The sequence below is a fragment of the Ailuropoda melanoleuca genome, chromosome 3, assembly GCF_002007445.2.
Source record: "Ailuropoda melanoleuca isolate Jingjing chromosome 3, ASM200744v2, whole genome shotgun sequence".
Classification (NCBI taxonomy): Eukaryota; Metazoa; Chordata; class Mammalia; order Carnivora; family Ursidae; genus Ailuropoda; species Ailuropoda melanoleuca.
In genome coordinates this window covers 56,443,012-56,464,919 of record NC_048220.1, presented here as the reverse complement: position 1 = coordinate 56,464,919, position 21,908 = coordinate 56,443,012, and the positions used below count along the sequence as shown (strand labels likewise).

At 36.1% G+C, this 21,908-nt stretch overlaps 1 protein-coding gene across 7 annotated transcripts in view; it reads right to left on the bottom strand.

Annotated features, from left to right (window-relative positions):
• The window catches only part of ATG10 (autophagy related 10), a 224,814-nt gene that overhangs the window by 153,275 nt on the left and 49,631 nt on the right, over window positions 1-21,908 (bottom strand). For all 7 annotated transcript variants that reach the window (XM_019796403.2, XM_034656456.1, XM_034656455.1 and 4 more), the window contains exon 3: window positions 18,863-18,970. In XM_019796403.2, the coding sequence (XP_019651962.1) occupies window positions 18,863-18,970 (108 nt within the window). The remainder of the gene's footprint in view (window positions 1-18,862; window positions 18,971-21,908) is intronic.

Genomic DNA, 21,908 nt, shown 5'->3' with positions numbered 1-21,908 from the left:
GTAAATCAGGGTCTTATAATTCCCAGTATCTTTCCCCTAATTAATTGGGCAATACTCTGTACCTTCTATATACTCAATATAAATTGAAATGAAAGGATTAAGGCTGATATTTTGGAAAGATTTATTTTTCTCATTGCAATTAAAACACTAACCTACAGATGAATGTATAATTTAGCCATAAAACATTGTTCCTTATAAAATTAGTGTGAATTTTAATTTTGGAAGTATACTGATAAAAATTTTATCAAATCTATGCTGAAATGATTATAATGCACTTATGAAAAAATATTATACATTGTGGTAGCTCCTCCTTCCTCTTTCTCCTCTTCCCTGTCACAATAAGCCATGCCTTTTGAGTGTACACAGGCCTCTGTGTTTTCCTGCCTTTGAAGCTGGGTGGCCTGAGACTCATTTCTGACCAAGAGAATGTGAAAGAAGTAATGTGGCATGATTTCCAAGGTTAAGTTAGTAAGAATCCCTTCTGATGTCATGTGGGTCTCTTGGACTTTGTGTTCTGGGAAAGAAGGCCACCAGCTAAGATGTCTAACTACACTAAAACATCCATGCTAGAGGAAGCCCAAGCTAGCCATGTAGGGAGGACATGTAGAAAGAAAGAGACATCCTGCCAGCCGCAAGAACTCTGGCCATCTGAATTAAGGTGTCAGATATGTGAGTGAAAAAGCCATCTTGGATGTGTAGTCCAGTCGAGACATCAGGTGACTCTAGACTCCAACTGTTATTTAAAATCACTACATTTTGCAGTGGCTTTTTAGGCAGTAATACAGAGTCAAAACACATACTTAAAACATAATCACTCAGGCACACGCAAAACAGAATTATAATATACATATGCTTTGTATTTCAGTTATATCCCTAAAGCTATTACTATTTTATTTGTCTATTGCTGCTTTTCATGGTTTTACTTTGTTAATTCTATTGCCACTTTTAATTTTATTCCATTATTTCATATTATAAATTATAATTGGCTTATAAATAACAGGAAATATTTTCTTTGTAGAATCCACTCAACTGTTTATTAAAATATGTAGCTTATAAACATTTTTTGGAAGTAGGAATAACATCTTAATAATTTTTTTTTTACTAAGTAGTACATAAAAGTTATTCAATAAAAGTTGATAATTGAATTGATGAGTGATGGGAAATGATCATTTGATGAAAAACTCATTCAAACATCTTGTAATGAATCCATCACTGACCCAGTTAAAAATTTTTTAAATAAAGAGTTTTTATGTGACATCCACAGTCACATCTGTTTAAAATTCTTAAGCTTTTATTCTAATTCAATAGTACCAATTTCAATTCATTATTACTCCAAAATGCATATTGTAATCAACCAACAATCAATTCACAAATAAAAATAAAATATTTTGACATTTTAAATGCATCTGAGGATCTAATATGAAATAATTAGAAATAAATACAATAGTCCTTTAATATAGCTTTTGCACAAAGCTACAAAACCTTTTCTAAAAGAATTTTAAACAAATTTTTGCAAATATCCATTGTTACTTTACAAGTTTAATAGAGCAACAGTTTCTTAGAAATTTAGTGAGTACCTACTGCAATTCTATATTCTATGTGTTTACATATATATTTGATGTTTACAAAATCAGTTTTGAAAAAAACCTTGATTGTGACTACCTGGAAAAATTATAAATATATCTCTGTTTACTAAAACCTCAGTCTTTCATATTACTGATTTGCTTTCTAGTTCATGAAAGTAAATGGATTTCTAATCATTTCAGTAGTTTGGTTAAAAAAAAAGAATGAAAAGTTACTAACAGTTGGATAAAAGCTGAAACTTTATTTGTCTCAATGCATTCACAGTGTACTTCTAAAAGAGAAAAATCTAGACGTCCATCAGTCAGAAAATATATTATATAAGGGATTTAGAATAAATTAAGGATGTTCAAAGACTCTCAAGAGGGTCTTCAAAATGAAGCTGCCCGTGAGACATGACGTTAATCAAGTAATTGAAGAAGAAAAAAAACTCAGCTTGGCTAACTACCTATTTACTGAGCTATTTCTGGGTTCAACAAATGAGAAGATCTAAGAGAACAGGTATTTAGGTGTTCCTAAATTACACTTCTCATATTTTTACTACCTTCTTCAAAATTTCTCACAGTCACTTCACTAAATTCCAGGAGATAAAGACTGCTATGACCAAGGGGCCTAGGGGGGGAAAAAAAAAGTCTGATTTTACCCTTTTATTTTCATAAGACAGAAGTTTAATGATTAGGACAGAAAGTCTATTCAAAAAAGCCGAATGACTGGCTTAGTTCCCATAGAACCATTTAGCATTAAACCAAACTGCAAAACAAAGGAAGAGATACCAGGAATTTGAATCAAATTACAAGGGTGCAGTCAGAAATAACTGGAGACTCATACAGGACCAAGTATAAGGAAAAGCAGAAAGGTGGGCCAATCGAGAGGCAAAATTCAGTGTCAGGTTAGCAGAAGTAGGTCAGGAACAGCTAATTTAGATACCAACGGGGTAAGTGAGGCACTTAGGTTTGGAGTCATGGGCTGCTGGGGCTCCCTGGTGGAAAGGAGAAGGCTCTAAACGGTCTCTGTAATACATCAGATGGTACCCAATATTAGCGCCACCTCCACCTCACTGTAATGCATATGGGCGAGCCTAAACACCTAGCTTCAAAGGTCCCAATATAGCCTTTACGCACCTTCCAGAGCCAAAATGTTAAAGAATTTCCTCCTGATGATCTTTCAGCAGTGCTCAGAGAAGATAAATGATTTCTCCTTACTTGTAACTTCTTACATAGGAGATGACCAAGTAACTCCAAGGAGGTAAAATAATCATTTTATCTTCTAAGATTTCTGATGGCCTCTTCTTTGGATATAAAAACATATACCAAACCTTCACTGAATATTAAGGTAAAAACTAAAAGGGAGGGAACTATCAATCTAAGAAAGCACAGTGGATAGTGGCTAGACAGAAATGTATATCCTTTGAATAATATAAATCATAAAATGTCAGTATTAAAGACCCTGAGACCAACTGAGAGGCTTGGAAAGATTATGATGGAAGAAAAATGACTGTATTACACTCCAGTTAGAAAGTCAGTATTTTTCCATTGGTAAAAACTATGATCCCAACGCACCAAGACCTCACTCCCTAATAATAATTGATCAAAGGAGAGAGTCTTCACTGCTTACTTGTATTACAGTCAGTGAAAGATCAGAACCTATAAGAACCTGCCAACAAAATACTCCAGACAAGTGCAAAAATCTATGAAGTATAAGGAGTATAGGCCCCACACTATAAAGAAAAGAAAATCTTACAGCTTTTTCTAAAGCATCAATCAAATCAGAACGAAGTGCCACAGAGAGGATTTTTGCTTTATGAAGTGCTGGCTTCCTTCAAGGTCATTCACGACGGTGATACAAAGATGTCTGCAATACTGTGCTTTCTGTCTCAACACTAGAGAACCGCCTAGGGTCCTTACTTAATGAGTTTACTAGCCGAGCTTCATCTTAATAGAAGCAGTTGAGTTCTAAAAAAAATTTTTTTAATCTCAGCTCAGTGCAGTCTCTCTCACAGCTACAAAAAAAAATAAATAAATACACTTATTACAAGGTAATGAATACTGAGTTAAAATAAATGTGACATCCAAAGGGCTGCTAAATATTGGCATGTCAGTTTCTCTCATTGTGCTCTCTCATTATTCATCATTTTGCTTAAAATCTACAAAATATTCACCTTTTAACATTTAACTTTATATTTGTTGTTCTCCTTTCTCCTGAAGACACCATTCATTAACTAAACCTCACATCTTTGAAGGACAATCCAAGTTACAAAGCGTATAAGAAGCCTAAACCAATAAACTGTGAAACAAGATTAGAATTAGGGAGCAGATAAATTTGAAAATGTGGACTTAGCATACAATTTTTTTTAACTATCAGAAAGTACCTGTACCTTCACATCAAAAAGGAAGGAGACCATTGAGTTCTCTCTATATATTTAATGTTATTCTATTACTATCCTATTGAGGGGGTCCAATTTAGTCTATTACTCTATCAGTGTGTTTTACTTGGTCATGCTGTCTGGCCTTGCAGAGAGTCATCACCGATGACCATGCATATATTTACCAAGTCCTCTGGTTATACTTAGGTAGTTCCATGGTAAACTAGCTTCTCTGAGAATATTATTATAATCAGAGGCCCTCAAAAGGATCATTTTGCTTTTCCTCTTTTCCCCCTATCACACTCAGAGTATGAGAACTATGTGGCCAGGAAAAGCAGGTAACTTCTAAAGGGGTTATCAAGGAGGACCCTATCCAGGGTCATAGGAGGAGCCAAGAACTTCTAGTTATCTCTTTAGGACTATGTCTATTAAAAAAAAAAAAATCCAAATAACACTGTTGAAAAGAATTTCACGATTTATGAGTGTCATAAAAAACTAAATAATAATACTCAGTACAAATAAATAGTCAATGCCAACAATGAAAAAAACCTAGAAAAGCTAAAACAGACCATAAAATGGCAGCAAAACTATTTTTGTTTTCCAAACTCTCCTGAGAAGTATGTCACTACTTCCTAGGAGTGCATTATTTCTTTTGGTACCCTTTAACACAATACCTGATGCTCAACAGAGACTCAAAAGTATTTGCTGAACGAAGCAGCGGGTGAAAAAAGTAAAATTAATTAAAATATAGGCACTAACTCCCTGAGGTCAGTGAAGTACCATTTAGTATGTGGAAATACTATTTCAGAAATTACTTAAAAGATAATTAGAGAGCTTAGCATATATGGATTGGTCAATATTCAAAGACATTTTTGTTTTGGAAAAAAAATTATTTCCCCCGAAATTTCCTAATTTATTTACTCCAAATTTACTTTTATTTCACTAAGGAATAAACTATATGATAACGTAAAGAGATGTCTGTAACTAAACATTCTTTATTAAGATAATTATAGATTAACAAATCCTAAATCTACTAAATTTAATATATAATATAGTATAAAATCTTCAAAATGCAAACTATATACAAGCTAAATAACTTCTCTTAATAACCTCAACTACACTGAAAACATGTAACCTTATTATTTAATGTGGTTTTTAGATATCCACTCACAATGTCCTTTAATTTCTCTCACCTGAATGTTTTCAGGAACTGAAAACACCCTAGTCCAACCTCTCTATGTTCTCCTGTGCAAGTTCTTTATATCTTGCCCTCATGTTATTTCCAACTGTCTGCCTTAAACAAAGAGTCCTTGCTGGCATTGGCTTGTTGCTAGTCAGTATTTAGCTCTCTCTTTCTGTAGCTAAGAGAGAGCAACCATCTGCTTCCCACAGCTTTTCATTCCTATGATAGCTTTCTGCTCTTTCCTCTTCCAACTCAGAAACAGAAAGCAAAGGATAAAACAAAGCACCTCAGGTCCACAACAAGATACACAACACCCAGGAGAGTTTCCTCCCAATCAGGAAAATGCTTCCTTAGCAACCAAGTTACTAAGGCCAATTAACCTCCTTTCTCTATCAATATTCAATTTACATTAAAGCCCTTTTTGGTGAAGCCCTTCAGTTTTACAATGAGCTTTCTGGCAGAGAAAAAGGTGCTTCTGTCTTAAAGGAACCAAGCCTTTTCTCCTGAATGTCTGTTAGGGTGATCTGAACTTAACACAAGCATTAGGGGATTTCTTAACGTGATGTAAGGGGCTGAAAACATAGAAAAGGCGCAGAAATTAAGTACGATCAATCAACATATACCTAAAAATTTCAGAGCAAGCAGAGACTGGACACAGTGGAAAATAAGAGATGGAAAAGATGCTTTGTAGCTGTCATTGCTTCATACTTGCCTTAGCTGATTTATATCCTTTCCCACAACCAACAAAGCCCAGGTTACCACTAAATAATCACAATATCAGTAGAATCCCAGAGAAAAGATGCATGGAAGAGAGGAGCACAGACAGCATAAAAACCGAGAAATTTCCTTTCAGGCAAGAAAGTTAAAAATTGGAACTAGGGAGAAAATAGCACTTCAAAGTCATGAACTATTTCAGAAGTAGTAAGAACTATAACACGTTGAAAGAAAAGGAGGTGGTTTTATAACAACGTACAATTGTACAATGATAAGTCTCTCCTCTCCAAGATTTCATGCAGTCAGATGGAGGTTACATTTTTTCTAAGTCTCATAATTACATTATTATACTGTATTCCAGTTAAGGTAAAGAAAGCTTGACAAATACTATACAATAGGTAATGAGTTGTCTTCTGATGTTCATTTTCCAGGTCTTAATGAAACAAAATCCTTTGTTGAATAATTTTAAAATTTCTTTAAATTCTACATGTAATGCAAAATGGAACAACCCGTATATAGCAATTTATAACAGGCACTGTTATAAACCATCCTTCGGCAGTTTTGGTAGCAGCTCTCCAATATCAACATGCAACACCACTGTATCTCAAAACAATCCTTGCTGCTAACAGTCACAACACAATTTCAGAACCAGTTTTGTTTTCACTATTGTCAATTAACCATTGTAGGACTCATCCCCCTTGCACACATTTACTCTTAAACAGTAAAGCTGCCTTAAGTCGCACTAATAAAAATTAACATTTGCTATCCTTGTACCTGTCATCCTATCTGATCCTCACAGGGACTGTTACCACACCCTTCTACTGTGGACATGTCTAATGTTGAAAAAGAGCAGGGAAAGGAATATAAACGTTATGAAGCACCGCCCGCAATACGTGTTTTACTTTCACAGCACTGGCCAGGTGTTTCTTCCATAATATCATTTAATGCACACATCCACTCCTCTTAGGTACAACCTCTGATTCCCCACTTCCTGACTCCCTTCAGTATTTGGGGCGCAGGTTTACAAACGAGGGATTTGAGGCTCAAAAAGGTTCAGTAACATGTTCAAAGTACACAGTTAAAATGAAGGAAAGCTGGGATTTAAAACCAAATTTGCCCAACTCCAAAGCCCTTGGTCTATCAACCATGCTATACCACCTGCGACCCAAAGCCCACGGTGGCCCCATTACACTACTCTCAGAATCCTTTTGACTAACATTAGCAATCACCAAAAGCCTAGGTAGTATTTTCCAAATGAGAGTCACAAGCCATTAGCAGGTTCTGAAATCAAGTGGTGGGCCTTGACTAGCATTTTTTTAAAAAATTAAATACTGAATAGATTAGTAAAGCAGGGTATATAAAAACAATAAACCTTAGTTTCCCATATGTGTATGTGGAGTGTACTGGGTTCTGCTGTAAAATGTATTTCCTGTTGTGGGTTTATATCAAAAAGTTTGAAAGCCACTGGTCTCAGAGGATGCTCTCACATAGAAACAGACCATGGAGAGACTTATCAAATGACTGGAACCCATTCAATGTTCAGCTCTGTTCACTTAAATAACATCAGGAAACACAAAACAGGAAGTCCCTTCTCAGACAAGACAGAAAAAGGATTACCTAGAATCAGCATAGGAGGAGGATGCTGATTGTATAATTACACACCTCCTTCACAGCAGCTCCAGTCCATCAAGTAGATAGTATGGTTTATTTTTTACAGCACTAATTATGTAATTATCCATAACATTAAATCAGTTCCACCTGATTCAGTCTATCACAGGTTTCCTGAAACATTCATTTGTTTATTATTTTTAAAAAGAACACTAAACTACAAATCCCATGCCAAAGCTCCAGTGTGGAAACTGTATAAACTTAAAAAAAAAAAAAAAAAAGATCTTCTGTCAAATAGGACATTTTTGGTCCTCTGGGATAAATGGCAATTGAAATTTCATGTTAATATACCTGGGAGCTTCTATAAACAACAGATTTCAGACAAGTATATTCTTGATTTTTTCTTCATTATTTCATAAAATGCCTATCATATGGCAATAATGCCATACTGCATATTTTCACAAAAAGCTTTGCTATAGAATAAAACTTTCTATAGTTTGTTCTTTATAACACTTCTGGTATACCCCTCATTCAAAATGAGTCCCTGAGAAAGTGCTATAAAATAAGTAAGCTATGGATCCTGCACTCAAGGAGCCAGCAGTTGATTAAGGGAGATAACACTAGACACCACAGCTTCCACTCCGCTGCTTCCCATCACCTCTGAGCAAAGATATACATAACCAACCAATATCTGCAACAGTTGTGGAACATCCAGAAAGACTCATCAGATACCCTCAAATAAGCAAGAGACTAAAACAAGGAACATGGACAAGGACCAGACCTAAGAGAAAGCATTCAAATTATAGACCTCCTCTGATTCTCCTTCCCGCATAATCACACTACCTCTCCACTCTCCCCAACCCCTTAAACTTGTCTGACACACTCAAAACCATTCATCCGTGAAAATCAAAGAAGATTCAGCACACTCCAAATTGGTTGGGGCGGTCACTCAGGTCCTCCTCCCTTTTTTCGCCACCTAACCTCACTGCAGTCTCATCTCTGTCTAATTTCAAACCCGTGACACTGTTATTCCCTTTACTTTGGAAGGAGAGGAGGAGGTCAATGTTTGTACTGCACTTCCTGGTATTTCAATCTCAGCTTTCCTTAATAGGTTCTGACTTAGTCTGTCTCTCTGATTCTCAGTACTCCTAACTAACTTGAATGGAAATCCCAGATTCAGGAACCTAACAACACACCAACAACCCGGTTAATGCCCTAACGTGGACAGCCTACTACTCCTCAGAAGGGGAGATTTAGACAAACCATGTTAAAAACTCTAACTACTTCTCAAACCAATCTAAAGTCTTAACATTCTCATGTTCCACCCAAAATTACTTTTAGTGCAGAACCGCTCTTGCTTCCCACCACTACCTTCTATACTTACCACCATGTAGATTTCTTATAGCCATTCCCAAATACCTGAGATGTAATAGGTGTTTTTTTAAAAAAAAAAGAAAAAAAAAAGATACTAGCTTCCTCCTGACAGGTTAATTCCAACACCTTGTGTAACCAAATGAGTATGATTTGGAAAAACATTTTTGGAAGTTAGAATCACACTTCAAGAAAGTCCAGCATATGCTATAGCCTCTTTCCTAAGTATTGAGAGTCAGTGTAGAAACAAAGATTGGTCGATGGGTTCATAAGGCAGCCAGAGGGACAGAGGGACAGATGGAATCCCAGCCCTCAAGTTTCTCACTGCCAGATTCCAACCATGTGTTTTTAAGTCAGTCTGACTTGTCAGAATGCCAGCTGTCAAAATGAAAAGCTGTGGGCACTTCAGCTTTATTTGAGGTAATGGCCCAAGATCCTGATTAGCTTTATAGTCATGACTACTGATATAGTTTCTCATTTTCAGCCCCACCCTTGCCCTCTGGATTCATCTTTGTTTGCATGAAGTGACCTTCAACCCTCCCCCATGGACTCTGATTTAGGGAAGATATTAGCCACAGAATAACAGTAAAAATAGCCTGTTAGAATAAAAATAATCCTTTGTCACCAGTGTCACAGAGGCAAAAAGGAGAGAGAATTTAAGAAGAAAAGGCTTAGTCAATCATGTCAAATGTTGCAACGTGGTCACACTAGATGTGGTGATTTTAAGGTAATTAATAACTTAGAAGAAATCAATTTCCATAGCTTGATTTTGATAGAAGTCAACAGAAAAAGAGTTGCAGATGAAAGGAGTGACAAGAAGGAAGGTATTATAGATTACTTATTCAAGAAATCAGGTAGTGAAGGAAAGAGGTGAGACAGGATTATAGAAGAGGACTAAGAAGTGGCAACCTAAGTATGGCATCAAGATATGGGACCATGGAACTTAAGTGTTGTGGGCATTACTGAGACAGCAAGGTCAAGACTAAGAAAGAAGGCAAGAGAAATGAAAAAGGGACAGGTATCTTTGAGGGCCTTGAGACAAAAAGAGTGTACAGAGCACATTCAGAGGAATGTGCTAGAATGTTCTTTCCAATCCATCCTAACTATAGCTGAGACAAACCTGTACTCTGTATCCTAAGGCTCCTTTGGGGTCAGTTAGAACTAGATGGGACTTTCTCCATGCTTATCACAAATACAAAAGACTAATAAAGTGCTAAGAGCAAAGAATAACTCTAAAACAGTAAATCTGCAAGCACCATATGGAAAAACATAATTGAAGTTCCCATATCCCATTTATACAATCAAAAACAATAACTGTTAAAAACACTTTGACGCCTTACTCTTAGAAATTTTTCCCCTTAGCTTTTCACCTCAAAAACCTTTAACATAGTCCAATACCTTAAAGTAGGACTATTATTCACCCTTACGCACACGAATCCAGAAATAAACTTAAAAAAATATTCCTGGCACTTCATTCTGTAAGTACCACTTAATAAATAGACAGTAAGTGAATAATGATAAAATATTTATTCTAACATTGCTGACTTTTAGTGAAGTTAGTAGTATATTAGGGGACAGGAAATTCTAGGTAGTTCAAGCCACAAAAATAAAAATATAGACTATATTAGTTTTTGGCATTTTTATGCCAGGCACTGGACTAGATGCTTCTAAGAACACAGCAGTGATCAGAGGAATCTAACCAGATCAGTGCTCAGATTCCAATAGCAGGGTTCAGAACCACTAATCCACTCTGAAAATGTTTTGTTCTCTCCCTGCAAAATAATCCGTCTGCATTTTTAATAAAGGCTCTTTAATAGTAGGCACTTCAGGCACTAGTGGAAGAAATATCAGGGGCTATAGAGTCCTATTATATAAGGAGCAATCTACATGTATGACTGTTCTAGTTCTGAGCAATGGTTCAGAACCATAATATTCTACACAACAGTTTATCTTTATCTGACAGTTAAAAAAATCCCTACAAGTAACTAATTCATTCAAGCTACCTAGAAAACAACCCTCTAAACATCTGAACATTATAGTTCACCATGAGATCACACATTTCCATTGTAACATTCAATTTCTTTAGCGTATATGACAACACTGTTTTTGAGTCTTGCATAGGAAATTATGCCAATGCATATTTCTTTCACCCCAGAAAATATTTTTTTAAACTAACCTTTTCAATTTAACTAAGATTTGGACAATGTATCCCTTTACACACATGGTGTTACCACTGGCTTAAAAAAAAAAAATCAAAGGGGGAGAACGAAGTACAAAATAATGGTTTCACTTTCATTTATTTTAGATTCGATTATAAAATCAAGACATCTTGTTCAGATATTCTCCATGAAAAAAGACCCACATAAAGTTTGAAACCCTCTATCCATACATTAAGTATATTTTTTAAAGCTATTTCATGGAAGGCATCTCAAACTCATTAAAAGAAATGGGAGGAACATGTAATTAGAACAATTAAATTAAAGTAATACATTAAGTGTCCTTCCTCAGAAACAATTGATTCTTGTAGACCTTTACAACTGGATGTAAGTATTCCGCACTGAAAGCCCATCATATTTTTACACAGAAATATCAGTTCAGTTTTCTCTCAAGTACATATCTATGGCTAGAAATAATCTTACTTTTGATTTTAAAAAACACTCAATATTATAACTATACATAAAGGAAACTTTCTGATATAATGTGCTGCTCAGTCAAAATAAGGTCCCTTTATGAAACCTTTCTTACTATCTTGATAAATAGAAAAGGAATTAGTTATCTACCTGAATTGATTCAACTCGATTTTTCTCAAAAAAATAGATTCTCTCTTTGCTTTACCAAGGAGAACAGAACACAGAGAATTTCAAACACAGAAGTAACTTTAAGAAGCCACTTAGGTTATATAGGTTCTCAATGAACCTAATACACTCTCTGAATCTTGCAGTGATATCTATTCAGGTACCAAGGGCCTAGAGAAGAAAGAGGAGTCAGGAGAATGTGAAACATTTTCCCGTAACACTCCCTGGATTCACAAAAGAACACTAAGGTGCTTTAACACCCCTAAGATTTCATTAGATCAAACGGTTTTAGTGCTACATCTTTATATGTAGTTTCTGATGAGTTCTAAGAATAAGTTAACACTTCTGTCATATAGTAAAGAAATAATTTGCATAAAAATACTATATCTAGTACAATAATCCACAATTTTATTAGAGTTGCAAACCCTAATCAGTCCTGATTGGTTTTGAGAATGTCCTATACTCTCCACTCTCAAATACCACATCACTCTATGGCATACATTTACACTCTAAATTAAATAAAACCAAGATTTGCTTTGTCTTTTAACTTTTTCAAAATATCTCAAGAAAAACACAGAGGTGGGATTGGGTCTGCTGTATTAATAGTTTTTTCTTTTAAAACCCATTATCTATCAACATTAGATTCATCATATCAATAAATAAATACTGAGTGACTACTACACATACTTTCATTTGTGTCTACATACATTAAATATAAAAGACTCTCTGGCATTTTAACATTGCTTTAATAATTACATTTTCAAATACTGGGGGAAATCATGGTTATTACTCATCATTTACATTTACCAAATGTTTATACTTTAATCTAAAAATAGCAGTTGCTTTACAGAGAAACTGTTAACACTAACTGAGAACTGTGGCTTGTCATTTATTCCATTATTAAAAAAAAAACACCACAATATTCTGACATAGGAGTCTATTTTGGACATACAAAATAGAACTCATCCTAGAAGCCACTTAATAAAATCCTTAGGGCAAATGAGTATATTTGAAGACCTGGTTACCTCAGAAGATCATCATTCTCTTGAATAGGTTCTGTTGGCAACTGAAATCATCTCCAGTTACTGATTGTCGGCTTTATGCTTCAGGGAATTTATGATAGGTTGTTTTTGTTGAGGGCTCTCTATAATATTCTACCTGCCCTGGACTAAGGAAAGTCCCAGTCAGTGAAACTACAAGGCCCCAGGACAAAAATCCTTTTTCCAGTAGCATACTACTGCTATTTTTATGACTCTATCATTTCCATAGTTTTAAAAAATGTAATCTGAAGGTACAACCTGAGGCTCTAAAGTAATGAAGATAGCAAATGAATAAATAAAATACGCTCCACACCCATCTCTGATACCTCTTCAAGAGGAAGAAATGGAACTTTAGCAATCTAACTTTAGACCGAGGTATCTAAACTTCAATAATATAAAAAATAACTGACCAACTTAAAATGTATGTATAAGCATCTGAAATGAATTAATCAACGGGCAAAATCTGGGCATCTCCATTCTAAGAAAATGATTCAGAATTTCATAAATGAAGAAGTCAGAGATAAAACGGAAATGCAAAGCAATGTCACCCAGAAAACTAGTTCTATAGGAAAGAATTTCTCAGATATTTTCCTCTTCTAAGCATTCACTAATCAATTTTACTACTGATTATTAACAGTCAATACCCATATCGAATATTCACCTCACTGTTTCCTTTTATTAAGAGGGGTTTAATGCTATACGTGATAGAAAACTATCACCTTGTTTCTCCGCTCTAGTCACTGCAGTCTTTATTGGTCAAGGAGTTATTCTAAAATCTTAAAAAATATTTTTAAAGTTTAGCAGTTATTTCACAATAATATACACATATCATTTTAAAGGTTAATAATAACAAATTTACAACAAATATTTGTCTAATTGAGATATACAGCTTATGTTACCACTTCCATTCTTAAATTATTATTTAATTTACATAAGTAAGGCTTCAATAAGGACTTTCACAATAAACTCATTTTTTTTTTTTTAAAGATATTCGACAGAGATAGAGACAGCCAGCGAGAGAGGGAACACAAGCAGGGGGAGTGGGAGAGGGAAGCAGGCTCATAGCAGAGGAGCCTGATGTGGGGCTCGATCCCATAACGCCGGGATCACGCCCTGAGCCGAAGGCAGACGCTTAACCGCTGTGCCACCCAGGCGCCCCTAAACTCATATTTGTTAAAGCAGACCAATTATTAAATGATTTTTTACTATTTTTAAATAAATGATCAAATCTTAATTTATCTAAGAAGAGTATTCAGGTAAATCCAAAAAATCCTAAGGTGATAAAGTGAAGTATTAACACCAATATCCACTTAACAGAAATAAGTGTTACGTAAGATATTTCAAGGACCAAGAGTTGATTATGTCATGCCCTGGTGAAAATATTCATTTATATCAAAGATTTTAAATTGAGGCAATGGATTTCTTTTAGTCACTGCTAAAGAAAATATCTTGTTCAAAAACTGCCAGAGTCTTGGTTGTTATTTCACAAACTCAGAAATGTCACAAGCAAATCATATTAACTACTCTCAATAAATGTGTTATCTAATATGATTAAACTATAAGGATTCCTGTTCCCCCAAACCAGTACTAAAGAACATCCCAATAAATTTAGTAGATTTTTGAATATCATCTCATTCTTTTAACTGTCATTTTGAATTGTATGCTAAAAATTCAAAAAAGGTATAGATTATGATTCTCACAAATTACTTCATTTAAATATTCCATTATATTTTGCTTTGATTCCAAAAATCCTGTGATCGGGGTGCCTAGGTGGTTCAGTTGTGTAAGCATCTGCCTTCCGCTCAGGTCATGACCCCAGGGTCCTGGGATGGAGCCCTGCATCAGGCTCCTTGCTCAGGGGGGTGTCTGCTTCTCCCTCTGCCTGCTTCGCTCTCTGCCTCTGCTTGCCACTACCCTTGCTTGTCTGCTCTATCTCTCAAGTGAATAAATAAAATCTTTAAAGAATAAATAAAAATAAATAAATAAATAAATAAATGTCCTGTCATTATCTACATACCATTGTAGATAATCTTATATTCATAAAAATCATGAATCCAGCTATCTTTCTACAATCAAGAATGCTGATTCTGGTTAGAACAAGGAAGTGAACTGATTTCCCACATTATACAAAGCCAAAATTAAAAAAAAAAACTAAACTAAACTAAACTAAAACAACCATTAGCAGAATATCTTTAAATTGGAAATGTAGCGATATGGAACTTTTGGGCTTTAAATTCTAAAGAGAATTCAGAGGTCCCTTAGCTTAGTCTTCTATACATTCTAGGACTTCTTTCTAAAAAAAATAGAGTCTAGGTTACAGGGGGTGGCCTAAGGACCATCTGCAGCCCATAAGTATAGTCTATGTGACCTCCATGGTTTTTGTTTTGTTTTGTTTTAATTAAGCCAAAAATCCAGATTTGTGCCTCATCTTTAAAATCCACCTGGAGCTACATGTCTGCTGTCCCTATTGGATGAGTCCTGCCTTCTCCATTTCTCCACTGTACTTCCCATCAGCGCACTTCACTCACTCATCATCTGCCTTGTGTTTTAAGCATCCAAGCATTTCGATCAATGACCACTCACTGCACCTGTTGCTGAATGTCATCATGAAAAGGGAGGGAGCGTACAACTCTGCAAGTTGACCAACTTCATTGTAGGCAACACTAAACATTAGAGAGAATTATCTAGATTAGTTTCCAAACACGAACTGGTTCTATCCTCAGAAACAAAGTAAACTTATTATTCTCTCTTCCACAGAACAGGCTTCTAGGTATCTGAAAACAGCTAACTTTCCTAGGTCTTCCCTTCCAGTTTAACATCTCCAGAGCCCCCAAATATTCCTCATAGCAATGTATGCAAGCCCACCTATGGCCCCTGGGATGCTTCTCTGCATGAATGAATTCTATTTATGATAAATATTCTATTTATTATGAGTTTTCAACTTTACTTGTATGTTTTTTTATATATTCTAGTTATCAGTGTTCTTCACATGTAATAATGTAAGATTCCTTGATCTAGATTAATAGTTCTCAAACTTTTTGGCCTCAGGACCTGTTTTCACATTTAAAATTCATTGAAGATCCCAATGAGCTTCTGTTTAAGAGAGTTTTATCTACTGACATTCACTGTATTAGAATTTAAAACTAAATTTTTTTAATTTATTAGTTCATTTAAAATACATGTTAACATAATGGCATATTTCTATGAAATATTTCTATGAAAAATAAACACATTTTCCAAAACAGCATTGTCTCCCTCCTTTCATCTAAATACAGAACTTAAATATATATTTCCCCGTAGATCCCATTTTGTTGGTTTCACGTTATTCTTTGGTAGTGGATGCTGTCGATGCCCATTCTAGCTCCCCTTAAGGCCAGCGCACCCATCCCCACTTAGCTGTTTTGATTGTTAGCTGATAACAGCACACAGCAGAATTTTTCAGTAACACTGGAGCCACCTTGCTTGGGAAGTTATGTTCACCTCTACTTCATCCAGTGACTGAATGACAAGCCAATAACTGTCACAGAGTACAAAAGGCCCATCCCAATGACACAAAGTGGAACTAATTCTGGGTGCATTTGGTGCTCCAGAGCTTCCCATGGGATCAGGCTCAAGTTAGTTTCTAGCAGAGACCACATTCTTCCTTAGCTTCTATCCCTTGTCGTATTCTACTTCTATCACTCTCTTTCTTCTACGAGCTCATCCCTAACAAATCACTTGAACAGGCAACTCCATCTCAGGCTCTGCTTCTGGCAAACCCAACCTGAGACATCTTTCATCCCACCAAGTTTATTGCAATATCGACTCTGTCATACATCATATTAACTAACCGTCTCAGCTGTACAGCATCTCAAATATGCTAAGCATTCTATCATAGAGCAATGCAGTGGTTCTCAAGAGTGATCCCTGGACCAGCAGCAGTAGTAGCATTCGGGAACTTGTTAGAACTGCAAACTCTCAGGCCCTACTCCAGACCTACTGAATCAAAAATGCCATCATAGAGACATGCCATAATTAACCAATCCATTATTGTTATACATTTCAGTAGTTCCCATTTCTTCCTAGTATAAATAATGTTGAAATGCATATACTTACAGGTTAATCTCTGTGTACACTTCTAATTATTCTATGAGTATTTGTCTCCAAGCTACAAGTATTAAATCAAAAAAATAAGATGTACTGATAGATGAATAGAGGGACAGACATATAATAAAGCAAACACAGCAAATATTAATGGTAGAATCTAGGTGATGAGTATATGGATGCTGACTGCAAAATTTTTGCAACTTTTTCATGTTTGAAATTTTTTAGAAAATGTTTAAAATGAAAAATGCTGAAAGACTTATATTTTATGAGGTTAATGGTTAGAATTGGAATAAATTGTTCATAGTATGTGCCCATCTTTATACTCTGTGAAGTTAAAACATCAACCAAAAAGTGTCAGTTCCCTCACACTGTCAACACCACTTTTTAGTGCTTTTCAAATCTCTGCCAACTTGTTAGGCATAAACTGGTAATTCATCTTTTAAATCACCATTTCCATGTGTATTTTTTAAGTTAATATATAATGAATTGAAAAGCTTCTTAACATGCTTGGCCTCAGATCTGATGTTGGTTATTTGAACTATGAAGCAGTAATCAGGATTTGAGTGCCCACCCAGGGGCACTTAGCTTATTACCAAACACAATACCCTCAAGAATAACTTGCAAACTTAATTACATTGGCAAGAGTTAGTTCTAGGCCAGTGTCATAGATGGGTGGGGAGAGGGGGTAGCTAATGCTGGATTGCCAAATGGGGCTGATTTGTTTTGTTTTGTTTTAAGATTTTATTTATTTATTTATTTGACAGAGATAGAAACAGCCAGCAAGAGAAGGAACACAAGCAGGGGGAGTGGGAGAGGAAGAAGCAGGCTCATAGCGGAGGAGCCTGATGTGGGGCTCGATCCCATAATGCCGGAATCACGCCCTGAGCCAAAGGCAGACGCCCAACCACCGTGCCACCCAGGCGCCCCTGTTTTTTGTTTTTTTTTTTTAATTTTTTTTTATTACATTATGTTAGTCACCATACAGTACATCCCTGGTTTCTGATGCAAGGTTCTATGATTCATTAGTTGTATATAACACCCAGTGCACCATTCAACACGTGCCCTCCTCACTACCCATCACCAGTCTATCCCATTCCCCCACCCCCCTCCCCAAATGGGGCTGATTTAAAGGTCTTGAGAAAAAGCTCTTCCTTCACAAGAAAAGCGTCCTCTCCCATCTACCAGGATGCTCGGAATTCCAAGCATTAGTATTTTCTTCCTTTGTGTTGAAACAATTTATCCCTACCAATTCTATTTTAGAATTCAAGTATTTTACTTCAGAATGGGTTCTACAAAATTATGGTACATCCATAGAATGGAATGCAATGAAGCCATTTAAAAAGAACTATGGAATTCTACATTTACTGACATGCAAAGATCTCCACGATATATGCTTGTTCATTGCAAAAAAAGGAAAATATGTATGTGTCTGTATGATAGACATGTGCAGAAGGATACTTGCTAAAATATTAAACGTGGCTATCTCCACTTAAAGGACATATGGGAGTTTTTTTTTACTCTTTACATATTTTTTTATTGTTTACTTTTGCCATGGATACATAAAAAATTCCTTATTAACAATAACAATACAAGAAGGCTATTTGCATCTTGATAAAAATAAAACTGAAAGTATCCCAGAAAACCACTGAGCCATTAGCACCTTATTAAAATTTAATTTACCAAGATTTTCAAGTCAAGGTTAAAGTCCCCTAAGGAATGAGACCCAGATCCAGCAAATTTAAAGGGCATAGGAGAAAACGGTTAGAGGCAGACAGACTAGGCAAAGAGGTCTCCAGCCATGTATTAATCAGCTGACAGACAGGTCTGTGTTGTCCTGGGAGGATTTCACTGGACAAAAATCAACAGGCAACGGAAGGCATCTGCAGCCTTCAGATCCAGTCTGTATAGACTCAGAGAGGAACTTAACTTTACCACAATTCCTGCTTTCAATATTATCGAAGAAAATATCTCTAAACCAATGATGTCCAATTCTCCCCCTAGAGCAGGCCCAGGATCCAATGCCAGTAATTTTTTTTTCAAATATACATTTAATAGACTTAAATTGTTTCATTTATACTTCACAAAGACTGAAAAGGAGACTATGATACAGAAAACCACTTACCTCCATGGGAAGACATGTCTGCACATGGGCAGATGTTTCTGGATGTGACACCTGTGTCCCAGGTTTAATTTGAAAATGTGTTTTGCACATGTAGCCTTCAGAACAGTCCTGAGTTCCACATGAAGAAAACAAAAGAAAATGTCAATTATTTTACGAATTCATCATTTTAAGAACTACAGTTTCTCATAAGTTTCAAACTGAGTAATAAAAAAACTAAGTATATTAAATGATATCTTGAAATATAATATGGATAAAGAAACTCATCCAATGAACCTTGCACATAGTAGGTACTCATCAAACACACATTTTAATCCCCTACTCCTCTAATTTATTAATGATGTTTCCCCTTCCCTTGGATATCCCCCCTCCTTTTTCTTCCAAGCAGTCCATAGCACATAAGTCATAGAGCAAAACCTCAGGTTGGCAGCTGTTAAAAAGCATTTAAACTTACAGAAATACTCTGTTACATATTAATATTGATTTCATGGCCTATATAGAAAGAAAAATTTAAAGAGGACTTGCAACAGATCTTGAAGCTAGAAGGGACCTTCCATTTTAATTTCTTGTTCAAGGCAAAATCTCCATTACAACATTACAGGGAGGCAATTATGCAGCACCTACCTAAGCACTTCCAGAAACCTTTGCTTTACTCCTTTATACGACCACCACCTCCATTTTGGTACACAGTACATAGTTCACTGAGAAAATGTTATCTTATATTGCACTGAAATGTTTGTCTTTAATCTTAACTCATTGGTTTTAGTTCTGCCCTGCAGAGTCTAAACTCTTTTCCACAAAGCCATTCTTCATAGACTTGAAGACAATTACGACTGGCATTTTCAAATGTTCCATACATATGATTTCCAAGCCATTCACCAGTTGTATTTCTCACCTCTTTCTTATACATGCTCTTAAATACACTAATGTTTATCTAATTGTGGTCAGTTCCATTTTTTTAAAGGCAAAACTTGTCTGAATTCAATAAAGTCACATATAAAAATGTACTACCTCCTCAAACACGAACATACTCACATATTAATGAGTAATATTAATTCTCCACCGAATTGTCATACTAACACTCACATTTTAATAGAGTTTAAATAGTTAAAATTAAGGAAATGTGATTACTTAATCTGATGCAGTAACAAAAGTACAAAAAACATTCTAACTAAAACCATTCATAATTCACTTAAATAATTTTACTAAGATTCAAAAATTCATTTAACTACACAATAAGAAAAGAAAAATTTTATAGTGTTTGTGAGTGATTTAATACTGAATTTATTTTTCTTAAATTTGTGTCCTGCCAGGGCACCTGGGTGGTGCAGTCACTTAAGCGTCTGAGTCTTGGTTTCAGCTCAGGTCATGATCTCGGGGTGGTGAGATCAAGCCCCGTGTCAGGCTCTCTGCTCAGCATGGAGTCTGCTTAAGACTCTCTTGCCCTCTTCCTCTGCCCCTCCCCCCGCTCTTTCTCTCTCTCTCTAAAATTAATCAATAAATCTTTAAAAAAATTGTGTCATTCCAATTATGTAAGAGCACTGGATTTTAGGTAACTGTACTAAGTTGAATAAGGCCCTTCACAATTCATGTCCCCCCAGAACCTGTGAATGTGACCTTATTTGGGAAACAGAGTCTACACAAATGTAATAAAGTTAAGATGAGGTCATACTGGAATAAGGTAGACAATATGACTAGTGTCCTTTTAAGAGGGAAATTTGGCTACAGAGACACAGACACACAAGGGAGAAGGCCAGAGGAAGACACAGCACAGACTGAAGTGATGCATCTATAAGACAAAGAAAGCCAACAACTGCCACCAACCACCAGAAGCTAGAAGTGGCAAAGAAAAGTTCTTCCCTAGAGCCTTTAGGGGGAGCATGGACCTGCAGACACCTTGATTTTCAACTCCCGACCTCCAGAACTGGAAGAGAATAAATTTGTTTTAAGTCATTCAGTTCATGGTACCTTCTTATGGTAGCTCTGGGAAACTAATACAGGAACCGAATTTTCTAAGAAATCTGGTGGCACCTTTACAACGCCTCCCAGTTAGCTGGGCTTACATCCCACCAGCCCTCACAAAAGAACCCTGTTGGGTGGTCCTGATCAGTACCAGTTCTAGTGGCTGGACCCAAGTTATTCTGATTGGTTGATGCCACTGCCACAGATTGTTAAATATTTAAATATCCTTCCTCCCTATAATGTAAGCTATCAGGTATCCAATACTATCACCTTTAAAACTATTTTATTTTATTTATTTGAGAGAGAGGGCGTGCACGAGCGCGAGCAGGAGGGGCAGAGAGGGCGAGAGAGAATCTCAAGTAGACTCTGTGCCAGAGCAGACCCCATGGGAGTTTCAGTCTCACCACACTGAGAACATGACCCACACAGAAACCAAGAACCCCATTCTCAACTGACTGAGCCACCCAGGCACCCCAATACTATACATTTTGTAGACGGAATTATTGTTTTAAATTCTAACTCTGCATCATCCAAATGCAAAGCACACCTGAGGGCCTTCAACAACTGAAATCTTTGGATTCAGACAACATAAATGACTTTTAATATTGGCTTAAATTGAGAAAGATATACGTAGGGATTGTAGTTGTTGCTGTTGCTTTTTACATCAGGTATCAATTTCCCCTTCTTCTGAAACAGTAGCCAATTTTCTTCTAAGGAATCATTCCCTTCTCCCCTATCAATGTGGACAAGGCCTCCTACTACAGAATGATTACAAGAACGATACGACCAATAAAAGTACCAGTACGGCTGGCCTCAGAGACTCAGGAGGGCAAAAAATCTACTCGGGGCCAATGAAACACAGTTCAGTACTTAGATTAGGGGACGGGGGAGGATATCCTCTTTTCTACTGGATTTGAACCAGGAAGATAAAACCTTGGCAGTGTTGGCAGCCATCGAGTAATCAAATGGAGCCTGAGAATGAAGCCAATGCAAAGGAAAGCAAGGCCATGAGATGCAGAAAGACCGGATCCTGATTACACTGTGCACACCAACCATACCTAAAGCTAGTTCTACCCTCAAAATTTTC